This window comes from Takifugu rubripes, chromosome 22, assembly GCF_901000725.2.
Source record: "Takifugu rubripes chromosome 22, fTakRub1.2, whole genome shotgun sequence".
NCBI lineage: Eukaryota > Metazoa > Chordata > Actinopteri > Tetraodontiformes > Tetraodontidae > Takifugu > Takifugu rubripes.
In genome coordinates this window covers 10,388,732-10,406,704 of record NC_042306.1, presented here as the reverse complement: position 1 = coordinate 10,406,704, position 17,973 = coordinate 10,388,732, and the positions used below count along the sequence as shown (strand labels likewise).

Sequence of the window (17,973 nt, the reverse complement as noted above, 5' to 3'; positions counted from 1 at the left end):
TGATTCAAAAACAGCGACGTCATGATTTCCCGTGATGCTTCGCGTCTAGCAAATGAACGTTCAGCTGTAGAAAACAGTATTTTTACAAGCTCTTTTCTTTAGAAGAGCAATAACCGCAAAACCAGCGATCTCAGCCATAATCGACGCAACTAAGGAGGATAATCAGACGGCACATCACGGACACACTTGATCGGGACAGGGTATGTGTTAATACAAGTGAAGACTGTGCTCAAACAATGTTGCTAATACGGGTAGCCCAACAGCTAGCTTACTGTAGGTCAGTCACTTTATTGCATTTTAGCTTTAGCCTCTCCATGCTAATTTAATTGTTTTACATTTTAAACTTCCTGACATTTTAAGGTCTCAAATTATTAAGCCAGCACGCGTCATTATTTTTCTTGTCTACGTCGATTGTAGTCAACTAGTTTATATACGTTTAAGCAAATTTATTAAGAACCAAAAGTTAGTCTTAGCTAAAGATGCAGCATTTGACGGCTGACACCGTCTTCACCTGCAGGTTTTAATTTTACACTCTGAAGAGTGGAAATTTAAATTAGAATATGCATTATTTTCTAGTTAATATGATCTATTTGTGTTTCTTTGGGTGACCTGTGATGATGTGATCCCATTTATCTGTGCAAGATTATGTTTTTGCCAGCTGGCATTCTGTGATTAGATTAAGTAATGTACAGTCAGCACTGTTCAATCAGTTCTTTTTAAATAAAGCCACCCTGAAAATAAATAGTAGTTTAAAACGTATACCAGTAAATGCTTACAGGTCCAGTCTGAATTTATTATTAACTTTTAAAGTTATTGTAGTCTTGTTGCTGTTTGTTGCAGAAGCAAACTAACTGGGATCATTTTATACCAAGGTAAAATGTAAATTGTATTTTGCAACTCTAGAAATTCCACTGAGATTGAAAACAAGCCCATGTTGCTAAATTGACATGAATAATAAATTTCACCTTTTCTCAGATGCAGAGCAACTCTGAAGCTTTTTTAGTTCATTTGTTGTTGACTTGTGTTTTCAGGCATCATGGATCAAGACTATGGGTGCAGGTTATTCAGACAAATCAACATCCAAAATGAGAACACAAGCCCTATTGTAAGTAAACGATACACTTTGAACTATTTAAAGGAGTCGAGATTCCCTTTAAATCAGCTTCGCTAACAATCATAACAGGTTTACTGCGTTATAGGCCTTGCAGTAGTTCCATTTATCGCCACTACTAATGGCTGTTGTTAATTTTGTCCACCAGTTGTTTTTATGATTTGTCTGCCTGTGTGTGCCAGCATGTGTTTATCTTTGTAATATGTAAATGGAAGGGTGTTTAATTTCCACCGAGTTTGCGAGAGTGGTTAAATGGAAAAGGCTCAAGATGTGTGCTGAGGGTGTTGCAGGCGTTGTTTCGAAAGAATCAGCAGTTTAACAGGCCAGCCTCTTTCATTTCTCAGTGTCACAGGAGATAAGTGGTAACAAGACCTCACCAGCCAAATGACTGGTCTTTGTGATTGTAGCCTTCTGTTGTTAGCACCTCCGCTCAGTGCACCATCTGTCCACTAAATTATCTTCCTGTTTTATTATCTACTTGTTAAATCACTGTTCATGCCCTATTTGTATTTGGCTTCCAGTCAGGAACTGCTCTCTCTTTCTCTCTCTCTCTCTCCTCCTCTGCAGAAAGCCGCAGGAGCAGTGCGAGCGCTAACACCCACAAGCTCCCCCCTGTCCTCTCCCAGCAAACACGGTGATCGCTTCATTCCCTCCCGGGCTGGAGCCAACTGGAGTGTTAACTTTCATCGCATCAATGTGAGTCTGCTGGAATACACTCAGGGCTGCGCAGACCTCCCCTCCAAAAGAACAGTTCGCTCACTATTATCACGCTGCTGTGGGTTCATAGATACCGCAGAGAATAAATCATCTGTTTATCACTTTGTTTTACAGGAAATTGAAAAGTCACACAATCAGAACAGAAAAACCAAAGACGGCACAGCAGACAACAACAAAGGTAATTCATGCATATTTGTGCAGGGTGACTTTTTGTTGGCTTGTTTTTGCCTCTGAACTGATGGGCAACAGTATATTCTTCATGGCAGCATCACCTGCGTGATTACAATGGAAAGTCATCATCGTGGTAATGCACCAAGGAAATGGCTGGTTTTACCATTTTCACCTCTTGTCAGGCCGGTTTTGACCTTTTGGTGTTTCCCAATCCTAATGAGACCCGGAGATGAGGCCCAAACGGACCTTATTGAATCATCCCCATCGATCTCTGCAGAAATGCTCAGAGCTGAGTCGTTGCTTCAATTGAATCATTTGTGCAGCCTGGTTAGATTTCCCTTCTGTCCGTTCCTCCAGCGGATGGCCTCGCGTACTCTGCTCTGCTGAAGAACGAGCTTCTGGGAGCAGGCATAGAGAAGGTCCAGGACCCTCAGTCTGAGGACCGCCGTCTGCAACCGTCCACTCCTGCCAAGAGGAGTCTTTTTAGTGTTGGTTGCTCTAGCTTTGCCTCCACTTTTAATACCCTTTTCCCTGCTTTATTTTGTTAAATACTTGTTTGCGTTGTAGTACTCTGTAAGTGCCAAAAGGGCCCTGTCTGAAGAGGATGGAAACACAGTCTCTCCGTATTCCCTCTCACCCGTCAGTAGCAACAGGTAATTCACCCCCCCCGTGCTTGTCTGTCATGTCTCCTCTCATGTGAAATCACATTTGGATTTAACCATTTCTTGCCTTTCAGTCAGAAACTTCTGCGGTCACCAAGAAAACCCACGCGCAAAATATCCAAAATTCCTTTTAAAGTTTTGGATGCTCCGGAGCTCCAGGACGATTTCTACCTCAATTTGGTGGACTGGTCCTCTCTGAACGTACTCAGCGTGGGACTGGGCACCTGCGTCTACCTGTGGAGCGCCTGCACAAGCCAGGTAAGCGATCTCTCCCACGTGACGGCATAAAGACGCGGAATAAAACCCCACTAACGGTAATCCTGTCGGCTTTCCATGAGTGTCGATTTTCCTCCCGTCTCTTCAGGTGACCCGCCTGTGTGATCTGTCTGTGGAAGGAGATTCTGTGACGTCTGTGGGCTGGTCAGAGAGGGTGAGTTTCTGGATTTTTCACATTGTTATTGTCTAACTTTTTTTAAACAGTGTACAGCCCCAGCATTCCAGATCTCTCCCCATCTGTTGTTAGGGTAACCTGGTGGCTGTGGGGACTCATAAAGGATATGTTCAGATATGGGATGCGTCAGCAGGGAAGAAGCTCTCCGTACTTGAAGGGCACACAGCTAGAGTGGGTGAGTAGAGAGGTTTTCCTCATCCAGCCTTTTAACGCATTGTATATGCTCATTAAAATTCCTTCATTCGAATTCTTTATCAGGTGCGTTGGCATGGAACGCTGATCAACTGTCGTCTGGAAGTCGCGACCGAGTGATCTTGCAGCGTGATATCAGAGCCCCGCCTCTACAGTCGGAGCGCCGTCTCCAAGGACACAGGCAGGAAGTCTGTGGTCTCAAGTGGAGCACAGACCACCAGCTGCTCGCCTCGGGTGGAAATGACAACAAAGTATGTAGTTGGGGAGTTCCGACTCGGTGTCTTCCTCGGCTTTCTTCAAATACCAGCGTGTCACCTCTCTTTGCTTCTCCCCCTGCGCCGACCTGCTGCCCGGCCGTAGCTGCTTGTGTGGAACCACTCAAGTGTCCTCCCAGTGCAGCAGTACACAGAGCACTTAGCCGCCGTGAAAGCCATCGCCTGGTCCCCACACCAGCACGGGCTGCTGGCCTCCGGCGGGGGCACTGCCGACCGCTGCATCCGCTTCTGGAACACACTGACAGGCCAGCCCCTGCAGTGCACAGACACTGGGTCGCAGGTCTGCAACCTGGCCTGGTCCAAGCACACTAATGAGCTGGTGAGGCGTCGATGATCGTTTTCAGCTCTATAAGTCAAGACGAGCCCCGCGTCTGCTTTTGACACGTGACGTGTGTTTTCAATAGTCTTTTTTTAAAGCTTGTTTTTGATGAGTGGGGTTTCTTAATCTCTCCTGCAGGTCAGCACACATGGATATTCTCAGAACCAGATCCTAGTTTGGAAGTATCCCTCGCTCACCCAGGTGGCCAAACTCACAGGGCATTCCTACAGAGTGCTCTACCTGGTCAGTGGTTAGCAGAATTGATGCCGTCATGAGGATTAGCGACTCAGGCGGCCTAATAAACCTGTTATCAGTGTGTAGTAACGCTGTTCGCTCCCCCCGTGATGATGATTTTGTGTTCAGGCCATGTCCCCTGATGGAGAGGCCATCGTGACAGGAGCGGGAGATGAAACGCTTCGTTTCTGGAATGTATTTAGCAAGATGAGGTCGACCAAGGTAAAGAATTATCCTCTTTCCCAAACACCATATTATGCCTACAATAGTTCTTATCCCTCCCAACTCTGCTCTGTTTCAGGAATCTGTGTCCGTGCTGAACCTGTTCACCAGGATCCGATAATAAGCACACGTCTGTACGACGAGGCCAAGAAGGAAATTCCTCAATTCCTCTTTGCATGTCGGGATGGTCATGAACCCCTTTTTTGGCATTACCCGTCTACAGAGCCCCCCCCCAAATGCCCTTAAGAATAAAGTCGCTGGAGGAGGGAGGTGAGCGTTGAAGGAACAGAAGACAACAGGCGTACTACAGTATTCCACTTCCCTCTGAGAAATGATGCCACTGCCTTTCCAACGGACCAGTGTTCTCTGACAATGAGAGATTTTTTTGGGTGGGTTCTCCTCCCCTGTGGTTAATTTTTGCTTACAAACTGATTAGTTCTTACCTGCCAAATAACTGAGTTTGTATTGATTGTGTATTTATTTTCCTTTTTAAAAAAAAATGTATGTGTTTGGAGGGCTGTTTTTTTTAATTGTTTGTCTTGGTCTTATCTGTGGAGTGTGTTGTTACTCAGTTTAGTTTGAGGGGTGAGAAGACATTTTACTTTGCTGAAAATAATGCTATTTTACCCTGATGGATGACATAACCCTGTGCAAAGCGGCTGATCCTGCTCCACCTTTATGACCTGGTACCGGCATCATTGTAGACTGTGATACGAATATAATAATTATATTCACCCGTATTGGTTTGTTTGTGTTGGGAAATCACTAATATAATCAAGCAAATTACATCCATAATGATGTGCATGTCACCATGTTTCTGTCTTTAAATCAGTCCTGGAAACAAAAGATGTGCTGAAAACTCTCTGGCTACCAAGAAAAAACATTTGGGATTAAATTAGCAACGTTCTGCCTTCTAAAGCATTGGTTTTATTCTGCCGTCTCCTAAAATATTCAAGCTGGGGGCATTTCTGCTACTTACAAGAGCTATAGCTGCACCCCCCCCCCCATCCTTTCTCCCTCATGTGAGTGTTTGAGGCCTCTGGTGCCACCTTTAAACGAATGCTATTTATTTTTGATGTGTACGCAGGTTCCTGTACGGAAATGGCATGCTTGTTTTTCCAGGGAAGCTTATGGGCACTTTTACTGCTAAAGTGTGGAGGTTTTTTTTATTGTCACATCAGGGCAGTGCTGCCAACTTGAATTACAGAATCTCAAAACAGATTTCTTTACAGAGAGATAATCAAGCATTAAATCACCATATCTTGGACCATATGGCCACGCTGTTTTATTGCTTTGAAAGTAAAGCGTGTGGGCCATAAAATCAATAGGATGCTGTTAAGAGAAACAAAAGAATTACTGTTGAGGTGACTTCAATGCCTTTTTCTACACGTTTCTTTATTACCTTGCAATATTTATGGATAATTTAAAATACAGTTATATGGTACCCATATGTGTGAACTTTTTATAAAACCAGATCACGTTGTGACCTTGGTCTCATTAACTAAAGAAGAATAATGGAATGATTGCCTGTTTTTAAGGTGTAATTAAGGAAGACGCGAACCTTGTGAATATATTTGCTGCATTAACGTACTGCAGTGTCGGCATTTGAACATCAGAGGGCGCTGATCCGCTGTAAATTTAAGGCTAATCCTACCACACCTTCATACTTCTTATTCTATTTTTTTCTAAAGGTGAGTTTTATCCCGACAACAGTGGATCAATGTAAGAGTTTCCCTTTATAAAAGCACATGGGTGAAACATCCAAACATTTCTGATTACAGTCGAGTCTCGGTTGAGAGCAGCTGGAGGTTTGAAGAGCCACAAATCTGCCCTGTGGACTCTTGGAAATACAAATTACTGCAGCCCACACACATAGTTTTTTACCAGGAGCACGAAAAATAATGAATGCCTGCCGCCTCCCAAAGCTCCCACACCTCTGCTTGTGCCCTCTGACCCATAAAAGCTCGACTTTTACACATTTAAACAACAAATGTGCTCTTTCGTTGTAAACAACAGCTGAAGGGTCTGACCATGCGAAGAAAGGGGGATTATAAATGATCTTCATCGTGTTGGGTTTCTGCTGTGTTTTGCAAAAGTCAAACTGCGATATTTTGATCACCACCAAGATGGAAGAAATAAAGAACACAGCAATTGGGTGCGATGGCGATCAGACGTTTATAGCCTCCACCACAGCTCGAAGACCCCTCGTTCAGAATTGATTATAATGTCATGTAAACAGCATGCACACATCCATAATAGTGACCTGATAAATCATCTGAATAGAAGACATTCAGCAGTGTCGCGGCTCATCTGCGGGCCTGGGTTAGATGTTAACATCAAATCCTGGAAGCAGGGGAGCAAACAGAGGGAGGCCACTAATATGTGTAATCCTGCCTCCTGATGTTTCTATCAAGAGGCGGGGAGACTTGCTGTTCATTATACAACCAAAGCCCCACAACACAGTGTTCAGGATCTACCCTGTGGTTTCTCCCTAATCCTTGCTCTTGAGTTGTATTGATACCCGGTCTGCAGGGATATCAAAGGAAACAAGGCTTTTTGTGCAAACCAACAGCTGTAGCCGGCCTGCCTTCTTAAGAAAATATATTCTAAAGGAAGCAACTGAGCACAGCAGCCAGCTGACCCACTCCTGCCTGGCAAGAACAGACAGGGTTCCTCGTGTGGCTTATTTACAAAAAGGCTGGTCATACAGCAGCACCTTTGCACCGGCTCCTTTGGACATCTGTTGCTGTAAGACAATGACTTAAGTTGGTCTAAAATGAAAATAAAAATACACATCAACGTGAGTTGAGGGGAGATTGTGCAACTGGTGCCTTCTAATTTCTGTGTTTTTGTTCATTTAGGAGAAAGATTGAATGCAGGTCCCCTTCTAAAGGTGCTAAAATGATGAACCTGGTGACTCTGGTCAGCACCGCTGCTTGGGGGCTTTCCATTGAGGAGTTTGCATGTTCTACTCTTACCCTGGGATGTTTGAGAAAAACCTGGAAGGGTTGTAATTGCTGTGTAAAAAGCTAGTTTACATTGAGGGTGGAACAAAAATGAAAAAACGTCCATTTATGATTGTCAGTAAGACCTGTCCTTGCATAAATAGCGAGACCTGTGGGTGTGTGTGTGTGTATGTCTGTGTGTGTGTGGGGTGGGGGGTGGGGGTAAATGAATTTACATTTTATTCCAAGGCAATTAATTTACCCGATTGCAGTTTGCACAGTATGTCACACTTCCCCGTTGTTGTCTTCATTCCCAGATAATTAGATGCGTAATCTTGATGTCATAGTTCAGACTTAATTCAATTATGTTGCAACTTCCGGTCGCTCTCGTGCTCAGGTGAAATCACCCCCAGAGACCCGTTTTTCACTCTCTCCGGAGCCCTTATTTAAATGTCCCATTCACATCTTTAACCTCCACATAATGTAATTTGGCTGCTGGTTTGAGCCGCACCCTGAAAAGGGTCTGACTCAAAGCGGCTCCCATTGGCCCCCCCGCACGCCGGCGTCACTCCGCAGCGGCCCGCCTCCTCCTTGTCTTCTCCGGAGCGGCGGACGTATATAAACACGCCGATCCATCTTCCTCCAGCCAACCCGGTAACAACATGAGAACCATTACGTGCAGCGCGGATGGGAGGGCGTCGCGGCGCGACGGGGACGCAGAGCCGCGACGGGGACGCAGCCTCCCGATCCGGCGCGGCTCCGCGGTCGTCGGCATCACCTGTTGTTCCCGTCGACGCACGGTGAGTCCGGTTAATTGCAACGTTGCTGTGCAACTCTCGGGCTATTATTTGATATACTGTCGCTCCCGCATTCGCTCCATTTAAATAAAGGTCGCGTTTAAACGCCTCTGAGTCCCAGCTCGACTGTCTTTACGGGAAAACCGAGACCCCCCCGTTCCTCTGCCACAGCTCGGATGAAATGTTTATCATGTCGTCATGTTGCCGTGATTTGAGGAGAGACGGAGAATTGCCCTGACTGTAGATGAGAGCCGATCACGTCTGAAACCGTGAGGGGGTTTGTGTGGGGGGGCTTTATAACACCACGAGAGAAAACTTCTCTGCAGCAACAGGTGGTGTGTTTTCTTTTTCCCCTTTTCCTTTTTTTTTTCCGGGGCCGGGAGTCGAGGCGATGTGCTGAGGCAGGAGATCGACGTAGGGCGTCATTCAGCACCGAGATGCTGGACAGCTCCCTCTTTTCCTGTTTAGCGGCAAATCTGGATGGAATAAACGCGATCCTGGTCGCCTTTCAGAGCCTTGACTAACGGCTCAGCATCATCCCCTGCGAACACCGCCCGCCTGATCCCTCAGTAGATGTTTCGATATACGCCAGCACATTTTGATCAATATTGAAATGTCTTCAGTGCATATTGATCACCCCTCGGGGTCTCTTTTGGTCTATATAGAGTGGTATCTCTTCTCAGCACTTCTCTCTTCTCCAGTTTGCACTCAAGGACCCCTTTATTCACCCTTTCCTTCCCTCCTTCCTCCCTCCCTTCCTTCCTCTCAACTAAACTGTCCCCATCTTCCCATCCCCCCACTTCCACTGACTCCCAGTCCTGTTGCATAGCTACCAGCTCAGAAACATACTGGAGATGCAGGACAATCTGTCTGTCTCTTTTCTCTCTGCCCCCTCTCTTTCAGTTCAACTGTGACTTATTGGGAGGAAACACACACATCACCAAGTTGCCTTCGCCGCCATTGCCTCGCCGTTGTAAACAGGGCGTAATTGCAAATTGTTCACATATTTCCTCCTTTCCGTCTCGCTGCATGTGGAGGACGGCGTTTATTCAAACTGCTGTGATCCTCTCTGTCCCTCCCTCCTCCTCCCGTCTCCCTCTTTTGAAAGGAGCTGAAAGGTTGGCATTACAACAACAAAGGAAGGATGGAATGTCAACGGGCTTCAGAGAGAAATGGATTGAGGGAAAACAGAGAGACGACTGCGGCGTGCGGCGGTCGCCATCGCCCAGATCTAAAGTTCGCGACCCCTCGTCGGACCTCAAGGCCGGCGGCCAGACCCGCCGCAGAACCACGCCGACGACGACGCAGTAGCGATGCTAACGAGTGTTTGAAATCCCGCCCCCCATCCCCCACGGTGCTCCAAGGTTGTTCCTCTCTGCTTCTCTTTTTTCCCGCAGAGTGAAGCAACAGATGCGGCGCCCTCGACATAAAGGAGCGGAGGCATTGGCCGAGTGTTGGGTGGAAGACTAGTGATTTTGTTGTGACGCTGTTCAAACAACAACAAGTCCCAGTCTGCCTCTCAGCACCAGCAGTCCACGTCAATATGAACGGCACATGCGCTTATTCCACCCCCCCAACCCTGTTTATCCAGCTGCAACTGTCTCCCAAAATGCACTTTAAAATCTCATGATTCATCCGAGCCTTCGTGGATGAAGGCTAATAATAATGCTGGCAACGTGAGTTACCCATAAAACCCCAATCAAAGGCCTTTGCCGTGCGTTATTAATAGAAGTTAATCACATAAAATGAAAAGCAAATGTGAAGAAGTGCTGTAACGGCAGATGTTGGCAGCCATGAGATGCACAAATGCTGTTTATTTTTCTTTAATGCATCCTGTTTAAGCAGAATATTTGTGAAATAAAACCAATATGGGGCCACTTCTGGTGTGATTTTGCATTTCCTTGCATTCCTCCAGACAACGTACACACCATCAAAAGCACTAATTCCTCCTCCTTCAGCACCACAGACACTGAAACTGACACTAAAGAGGAGGAGGAGCACTCTGAAAGGAGACTCAAATTCCCGACATGTGTCTTTCAGCTGTAAAATAAAGCGTTTGCCCTACAGACGTGAGCAGTCAACACACCTGCCTGACAACAGGAACCAGCATGCGATATTTTCTGTCATGGCCTCCTTATTATCGACGTCAGCAGCCAAATAAATGGAGGGGGATGGGGGGAATCAGCCAAATTAAAGACCATTTTTAGAAACGGGAGCCATTTTATTTAAGGTCACCGGTTTAGAGCAAAGCTACAATTGCTCCGACTCTGAAATCAGAGCCTGCATGGAAACCATCACGCGTGAGTCCCACTGAAAGGCAAATCATCTGGATTTCTGCTGAAATCAATCAGGCTTCAAATCCTGCTCCCACTTTGCGACGTCTCAATTAAGAATGCGAGGAAGGCTGGCCTCGTTCACACCGCTCTGCCTGCGAGTCTCCAGATTGGCAGCATGCTGCTTTTTTTCATATATATAAAAACAGGGACTGGCTGCGGTTGCTAGGCAACACAAAAGAGTCAAGCGTGTTTGTTTATTGGAAAATATAAGAATGCAGACAAAGTTTCAAGGCTTTCCAGAAAGGTTCTGCAAAAATGGAGCTCAGATAAATGGACGGAGCGGAGGGTTCCTAAGCATACGTTTATATCTGAGGGCTTATTAAAAAAAATAGTGTATTTAGTCGGCCTCAACCACCCACAGCCTGCAAATGCTGTCTTTTTTCCTCATGAAAACAATTTTTCCATCCACTTTCCCCTGCAGAAGCGACTCGCTAAAGTTCAAGGCGCGATTCAGTGGTAAACACCCCGAACCTGACCTTTCTGCTCCCTCCCGGATCCAGTTTTACTTAGTTTATCCTCTTTACAAGAAGGCGGGGGGGGGCGCATGCAACGTGTGCGTTCCTCCCACACGTCACAAACACAATAATTTGTCCTTGATTACAAGTCACCTTTTAGGAACGGAATGAAAGGACCAGGCTGATGATGCCCGAGTTCCCCCCCCCGAACGCGTCCCTGCGGGCTGCGATGGATCCGTGAGCGGAAGCGCACAACAGGTGACGGATCGCATCAGACAACATAGCGCGGAGCGCAGACCTTGAGGAACGCGTGTACTCCCGCCTCGTCGTTACTATCTGGGCGTCCAGCCTGGCATGATGGGATGCCAACTGTTACCCTGCTGTCTGCACTGGCACCCATCACCGGCGCCCCGGCACCCCCCGGGGGAGGGGGGCGACTCTGACGGAGATGCTGTCGGCAACCAGCATCTGTGTGTGTGTGTGTGTGTGTGTGTGTGTGTGTGTCAGAGAGGAGGAGAGAACATGTCTGCTAGTCATCAAAGCGGGGCTGACATTTCATGAACACACACGCACAGGCGGATGAAGCCCGTTATCAGACACACGCTGTAATCCAAGGCAGATTGTGTTTGATATTGCATTCACAGATATGTAAGCAAGGTCATCTCTGTCGCCACGTTGTCGGTGATAAATTATTAAGAGCTCCACGGGGGGAATACTCGCTGCTGCCGTTGGCTCATTTCCAGGTTTTAAAGAAGCGTGAGAGCTCTTTAATGCAGCATGTTGCGGTGGGGTTTTTTTTAATGCCAATTATTTATTTTTGCTCGGTTTTGCGTTTCTTGCGGCAATTTCTGCAGAGACGACTCAACTAAAGGCGGATATTTGACTTTATAGAGCGCGACAGTGATTCAAGCCTGAAAGCAAAGCTCTCATTTGATGAAACACCCTCGAACAGCAGCATCGGCGTGTTTTTCACCCGATTCCTGGACGCTCGTCGTCCACGTCGGAGGGTTTCATACCTGATTAACATGCATTCCTGTTACATTTGGAGTTCATTATAATTACAGCAATCATTCCCTGACTTTTTACCTGAACCAGCTGATTAAAAATCTTCGGGTGATTTATCTGCAAAGCTACATTTCTGTTGTAATTAACGCACCGCTAATTACCAAGTGAGACTGTGCTGAAATGCTAATCTGGGTTGGTTTGAAGTGGAAATGTTGCGACTGATAAGGTGAGCAAGTGTCAGGGTCAGCTTTCAACGGCTTCACCATTCGAGACAAGCGTCACCTCACAGATCAGAGCGTAAAATCTAGTGTTTGCAGTCAAATAAATCCTGTAGATTCGCATCGCAGGAACACAATCTCACCTACCACACAAACACAGCAGCACGGAGGAGAAAATGACCACACGAAGCTCATTCAACGTTCATAGAAATGTCTCAGATTATATTTACAGAACAAAACAGGGATGGGATCACAACAGGCGGCGATTTCCATCTAACCTACCAAACAACATGGGTGCATTTCAAACCTCACCGAGCACAAATACTGCGAAACATCAGTCTTTTTACAGTATATTATAATGTAGAAAACTTGCAGATGAGACAAGACTTTGAGTCTTTTTTTCTTGAATGAAACCGTTATTATGCTAAATGCTTTCATTTCAAATATGAGTGACTTCAATAGTAAAATTAGCACAATATTCAACGAAACAAGACCCACCAAAGCACATTAAGCACAGCGGACAAATTTGGCCAAAAAGTTACCATTAGCGCAGCTAAATATTTCAGATGAAATAAATAGCACAGGTATATAAAAATGAAATGTTTAAAACAGAGATTTTATAGAGATATACAATGTTAATAATGCTGTTTTGTTTCATCTGTTTGCGAAAAAAAAAAAAAAGGATTCGGACCCTGGAACAATACGAACACGTGACTGAACCGAGCAAACGTCGAGCTCCACTTCATCTGCTGGGTGACACAACTGATCCCAGGTCTGTTTCACGGCCTAACACAAACACGTTAGGTTCAAATGAACACTGGCCCAAAAAAACAGCGTTTCTGCCCGTGGGGCAGCTTACAGATGAGAGGAAAAGGCTTTTGAATTTCACCACATGGTTTCTCACTGAACGAGCGAACGGATGGTCGGGTTGTGGGGCGAGCCGTCGGCCCGGGCGAACTGGCACAGTCAGTACTAGGTGGTCTTCACCAGGTCGTAGACGTGGATGTGGACGTCGTCGTCATATTTGATGTAATACACCGTGGGCTTGGCTGGGACCTGGTAGATGACCAACCCCGTCCTCTTCACGCCGTTATCCGTGACGTACTCCACCTGTTTACCCACGAGGCTCTCTGGCTCCTCACCCGGTTTCCTGTCTGCTGGCAGCAGGTGCTTGTTCTCTGGCCATAACAAAAGAGAAGAAGATGGTGATGTCAGTTCAGGCTAGCTCGGGCAAGCATGTCATAAACATCCAATGACCTGATTCAGGCAGGACGCGGAGGTCTCCGTCCTTGTAGTCGTCCCACAGCTGATACATGTACAGCACCGGGTCCTTCTCATATGTGATGTAATACCAGTGGGTCATGATGGGGGCACGGGACAGCACCATACCCCGCCACTCGTTTTTCTCGCCATCCTCCTTCTCAAACAGATGCTCCACGGCTCGGCCCACCAGTTCCTCGGCCCCGGGAGGTATTTTGATCTTATTGTTCACTGTGTGAGAGAGAGACAGAGAGAGACAGAGAGAGAGAGAGAGAGAGCGAGCGAGAGAGAGACAGAGAGAGAGAGACAGAGAGACAGAGAGAGAGACACAGAGAGAGAGAGAGAGAGAGAGAGAGAGAGAGCGAGCGAGAGAGAGACAGAGAGAGAGAGACAGAGAGAGAGAGAGAGACGCTTTGAGGAGAGAGGCTGAAATACCTTCGCTGCTTTATTGACTAACCACCCAAATATTTTGGCTTGACGGGGGCTGTCGATCTATAACCTCAAATTTCCACCTGACCCACTTGCAGTGAATGATGCTTGGCGAGGGAATATCCTTATTTTGTCATGAAGAAAAAAAAAGTGCAATTAAAATAAACAACACAAAAATCAACAGTTCATACAGTAAACTACCCCCCCCCCCCCCCCCCCCCCCCCCCCCCACTGATCTATGCTTGCTTCTCTACCAGAGTCGGCTCATTATACCCAGAAGCTGTGATCATCATGGGCCAAATATGTGGCACACGTCACATCTATGGATGCTCGCGAGCAGCCGTCCTGGACGTCTGACTAGTGATGACCAACAGGGTTCCACAAAAGCTGCTGACCAGACGTCACAGCTAATGAAAACTATCACAACGACGACAGAAAACAACGGTTAAGCCCCTGGTTTTCCGCAAATCCAAGTCGCCAAAGATGTTCCCCACATTGGTAAACTAATGCTCGATACGACACACTAATTGGCAATGTGCCGATTCAGCAGGTTGTTCTTACACTCACCGACTTTCTCAGACAACACCTGCAGGTTGGACACCCGGCTGTCTTTGAAGAGCTCAATCCCGTACACACAATCAAAGCCGTCGTATTTGACCATGTAGAGGGAGGTGTTGACGGTCAGCCGCTCCAGGACGGTGCCTTTCCACGTGGTCATGCTGCCTTTCTCCCTCCAGGTGTGCTGAATCCTCCGACCCAGAAGGTTGTCGGGGTCAGGGGTCAGGCTCAACTCCGAGCCCTCACTCAGCTCTCCAAAGCTACGCTTTCTGCGGGCAGGGACACTTTCACATGAGAGCTCAGTTGATTTCTAATTTTAGTACATGTAAAACATAAGCATTACATTTGAAATGATGGTCTTATCTTACGTTTTAACTATGTAATTATTTCACATTTGCCATCCATGAGGACGCACAGGCGTCCCTTATACACTCATGCACATCATCATGAACCAAATGTCAAAGGTGTTCAGTAACGTTTTGATCATACCTTCCCCGTTTCTTTGACATGTTTCCATTAATTTCTTTACAAACCTGGAAGAGACAGAATTTCCAGTTAATGTAACAATTTTCCCACCACTTCACATGCACATTTGACTAGAGAAGAAATGCAAAGTAGGTCTGGCGCGATCAGATGCAGAGAAACAAACGCTGTTGCAAATTAGCTGCGAAACGCGACGAGCAACCGGATGTAAACACCAAAACTGCGACAAGCCTGGCGCTACTGCTAATGCTAAGCGACGTGGCTAACGGCTAGTAACGCCTACAGGATTTATGTTTCTAAAGCTGAGCACAAGACTGATAAACGTCTTGACTTTCCCCAGAATACCTGAATGAATGCCGACGTGTCGAGCTTCGACCCTCTTACCTACAGACCGTCTAAAATAGGAAACCCCAGTTTCGCCGAGGCAAATAGGTCCATTCAATGAGTGTTTGTGGTTGCGAGCGTTTCTGAGAAATCCATTTCTGTATTCCTTCACATACGCTAGCTGAACAAAAGGAAATGCAACGCCATGGAAGCGCCAGATTTGCACACGCTAGCTTCTACGCCAAATGGACAGAACACGACTGACCGTCATGAAATAATGCACGCATGACACGTTTAATGAGACTGACAGCTGGAGTCGAGAGCTGACACAATGGTCTGTTTAGCCTACCTGCTCAATAATTTCACATGTGTTTGTCTTCGTAAACCAGATTCCACCACCTAACCTGTACAGGAAACGAACCTCCACGGTGGACTACAAATACCACAGACGAATGTTCTCCCTCAAAGAACTCTGGGAATTGACGTTAGTATATCTACCCCCGCTGTACTTGTATTCCAAATAGTCACGAACAATTGGAAAATCTTTACAAGGAGATATACGTTGTTCAGTGGGGTATATGTTTAACAAGCTTGCGAGGATACATTAGTAGCGCCCTGTTTACTTTCAGTCGCGACCATACAAAAGTCATGAAACTACATTTCCCATATTCAATGCGTCATTCAATCATGGCCGCTTCAATTACCTGTACATGGTCATGATGGATCTCGGGAACGCCCCCCTCCCCTTCTATAATAGGGTCAAAACGATACTAACTTTGGATTATTACAGTGTAGAATTTGTCATTTTTATTCCAGACAAACCTGTTTGTTTTTCAAAACGTGGGATTAAAAAAACCTATATATATTAATTATTGTAAATCTTTATGGATCGAGTTTTTAATTTGAGATAATTGTCACTTGACGTTAATAAAAATAAAGCAATACGTTCCTGAATCAGCAGGACGTTTTTCTGTTTTGACTGAATATTAATTAGAAACAGCTGGAGAAATTCCATGTTTTTACCACAGGGTGTCAGGCTAAACGCATAATATCTGCTCCACTTGACCGAGCTGGAGACTAAGTGATGCGGCAGACTGGAGTTTGGCAGCCTTCTTAGGTTTAAAGCTTTTACATGTATCTGGTGTCTGGACCACATCTATGAGTGGATTTCACTTGTGTCATCTGGAAGTGGAACATCACAGCAAGGTTTATTATATTATAATCATTAAGCAGGGATAAACACATCACCTCATATCCATTATGTATCATATCATATGTTATCATATCCATGTAAATGGATTTTTTCATAAACCTGCTTTATTTATTTATTTATTTATTTATTTATTTATTTCAAGATTCAAGAGAACTTTATTGATCCCTTTAGGGGGTGTCCACCAGGGAAATTAGCATCTCCAAAGATCCACAGCATCTACAAAATTTCCCACCACCATTTCACCCATTTATTACCTCTTTTAAATATGTTTTTAATTTAAGCCTGAACTAGCTTTGGAATGAAAAGACAGATGAATGATTCAGTAGCATATAGCACCCTAAAAGCTTTCCAGCAGCATTTAGCACAGTTGTTGGAAAATAAAATTCATATTAACTGACCCAAATCTAATTTTTTCTTTTTACTGTTGGGTCCAACTCTTGAGGATGGGAAGTCTAAGAGGAAGTACTACAAGATGAATTGAATTATGATGGTTTTGCATCGAGTTTTAGTAACTTTTTGGGGTTGATTGTTGCATCCGTGGTCGGAGTGGGTGCAGATAGACTTCAGTAATAATTAATTTGTGGTTTCTCCATTAAACAGTCAGACCACAAATGTTTCACATCAACCATCCGCATTTAATCTGGATGAATGTGTGCGTCAGTGCTGTAAAGATGGAAACATTTCTGAGCAAGCTATTGACATCAAGCTAACTGATGTACAAGGTTACCTCTTCTTGTCCTTGTTGTCACAGCAACAGAAAAAATGGCCTGTGTGCTGAAAAAAATAGGCCGGCACCTTTTTTTCCCCTTCTTGTTAGCCTACATTTGTTCCCATGATGCTCTGCAGCAGCAGGTCTGCGCTGTTCTCAGGGCAAAGTGAAATATGAGGTGAACCCGCGAATGCAGTTGTTAAACATCTGTGCCAGGCGAGGTTCTCACTTTGTTCTAAAAATATTACACTGGCAAGAACCCCAGAATATCAATCTTTCTGGGGGTTTTTCTTTTTTTTCTGTGAGTGACACCTTCCATCACTCATGTATGGCAGAGGAGAGCCCGGAGCAGCCTACTCCTCCAGGGACGCCACGAGTACACCGCCTCCAGAAATAGAGGTTCTCCTCCTCTCCTCTCCTTCCAGCTCTTCTGTTCCTCCAAGTTTAGCTCACATTTGCATTGCTGCCTGAGACACACACATGCATGTACGCACACACAAGTGTACTCTGCAGTGGAATCCCTGTCCATGCTTGTGAAGGTTGTGTAGCAGACCTGTAAACCGAAGCCAAGGTGAAGTGTTTTTCTCCTTATTGATTAAATATCTCTATGATTAGAAACATGCAACCTGAGTGTGGGTTCGTCTGTGTGTGTGTGTGTGTGTGTGTGGTGACCTCTCACCCACTGACTGCTGGGACAAACTCCATGACCCCGATCAGGAAAAAAAAACAGACACAAACAAATACAGTACACTGAAATATTGACATATATGTTGCACACACTAGTTTGCTTGCGTGATCAATATCTTTACTAAAGCTCTATCAATATCTTTACAGACTGGAGGCCGTTTCAGAGGTAGATAGTTAGCGTCTGGAAGCACATCGGCCTG

The 17,973-nt window shown here is 45.6% G+C and overlaps 2 protein-coding genes and 1 long non-coding RNA gene across 6 annotated transcripts; 2 read left to right on the top strand and 1 right to left on the bottom strand.

The window, feature by feature from the left end:
- Positions 1–18: 18 nt before the first annotated feature.
- fzr1a (fizzy/cell division cycle 20 related 1a) lies at positions 19–5,808 on the top strand. 2 transcript variants are annotated; one of them, XM_029830561.1, is made up of 15 exons: positions 19–200; positions 841–872; positions 1,032–1,105; positions 1,679–1,807; positions 1,943–2,006; positions 2,357–2,487; positions 2,567–2,652; positions 2,736–2,919; positions 3,026–3,091; positions 3,185–3,287; positions 3,371–3,555; positions 3,665–3,898; positions 4,037–4,141; positions 4,262–4,354; positions 4,434–5,808. In XM_029830561.1, the coding sequence occupies exons 3-15, from the start codon at positions 1,037–1,039 to the stop codon at positions 4,473–4,475; spliced, it is 1,491 nt and encodes a 496-aa protein (XP_029686421.1). In that variant the 5' UTR covers positions 19–200; positions 841–872; positions 1,032–1,036; the 3' UTR covers positions 4,476–5,808. The 2 variants fall into 2 exon arrangements, with proteins under 2 accessions (XP_029686421.1, XP_003975671.1); XM_003975622.3 differs by lacking the exon at positions 841–872 and having other exon boundaries at positions 20–200.
- A 2,211-nt stretch (positions 5,809–8,019) lies between these two features.
- Positions 8,020–9,973, top strand: LOC115247979 (uncharacterized). Its single transcript, XR_003887020.1, has 2 exons — positions 8,020–8,099; positions 9,000–9,973. It is a non-coding gene; the product is annotated as an uncharacterized lncRNA (long non-coding RNA).
- Positions 9,974–12,304: 2,331 nt separating this feature from the next.
- LOC101074085 (spindlin-1-like) lies at positions 12,305–15,668 on the bottom strand. 3 transcript variants are annotated; one of them, XM_003975623.3, is made up of 5 exons: positions 15,514–15,668; positions 14,847–14,890; positions 14,367–14,626; positions 13,368–13,601; positions 12,305–13,288 (listed from the first exon to the last, which is right to left on the bottom strand). In XM_003975623.3, the coding sequence occupies exons 2-5, from the start codon at positions 14,864–14,866 to the stop codon at positions 13,083–13,085; spliced, it is 720 nt and encodes a 239-aa protein (XP_003975672.1). In that variant the 5' UTR covers positions 14,867–14,890; positions 15,514–15,668; the 3' UTR covers positions 12,305–13,082. The 3 variants fall into 3 exon arrangements, with proteins under 3 accessions (XP_003975672.1, XP_011614779.1, XP_011614780.1); XM_011616477.2 differs by lacking the exon at positions 15,514–15,668 and adding an exon at positions 15,186–15,402; XM_011616478.2 differs by lacking the exon at positions 15,514–15,668 and adding an exon at positions 15,225–15,402.
- Between the last annotated feature and the right edge of the window lie 2,305 nt (positions 15,669–17,973).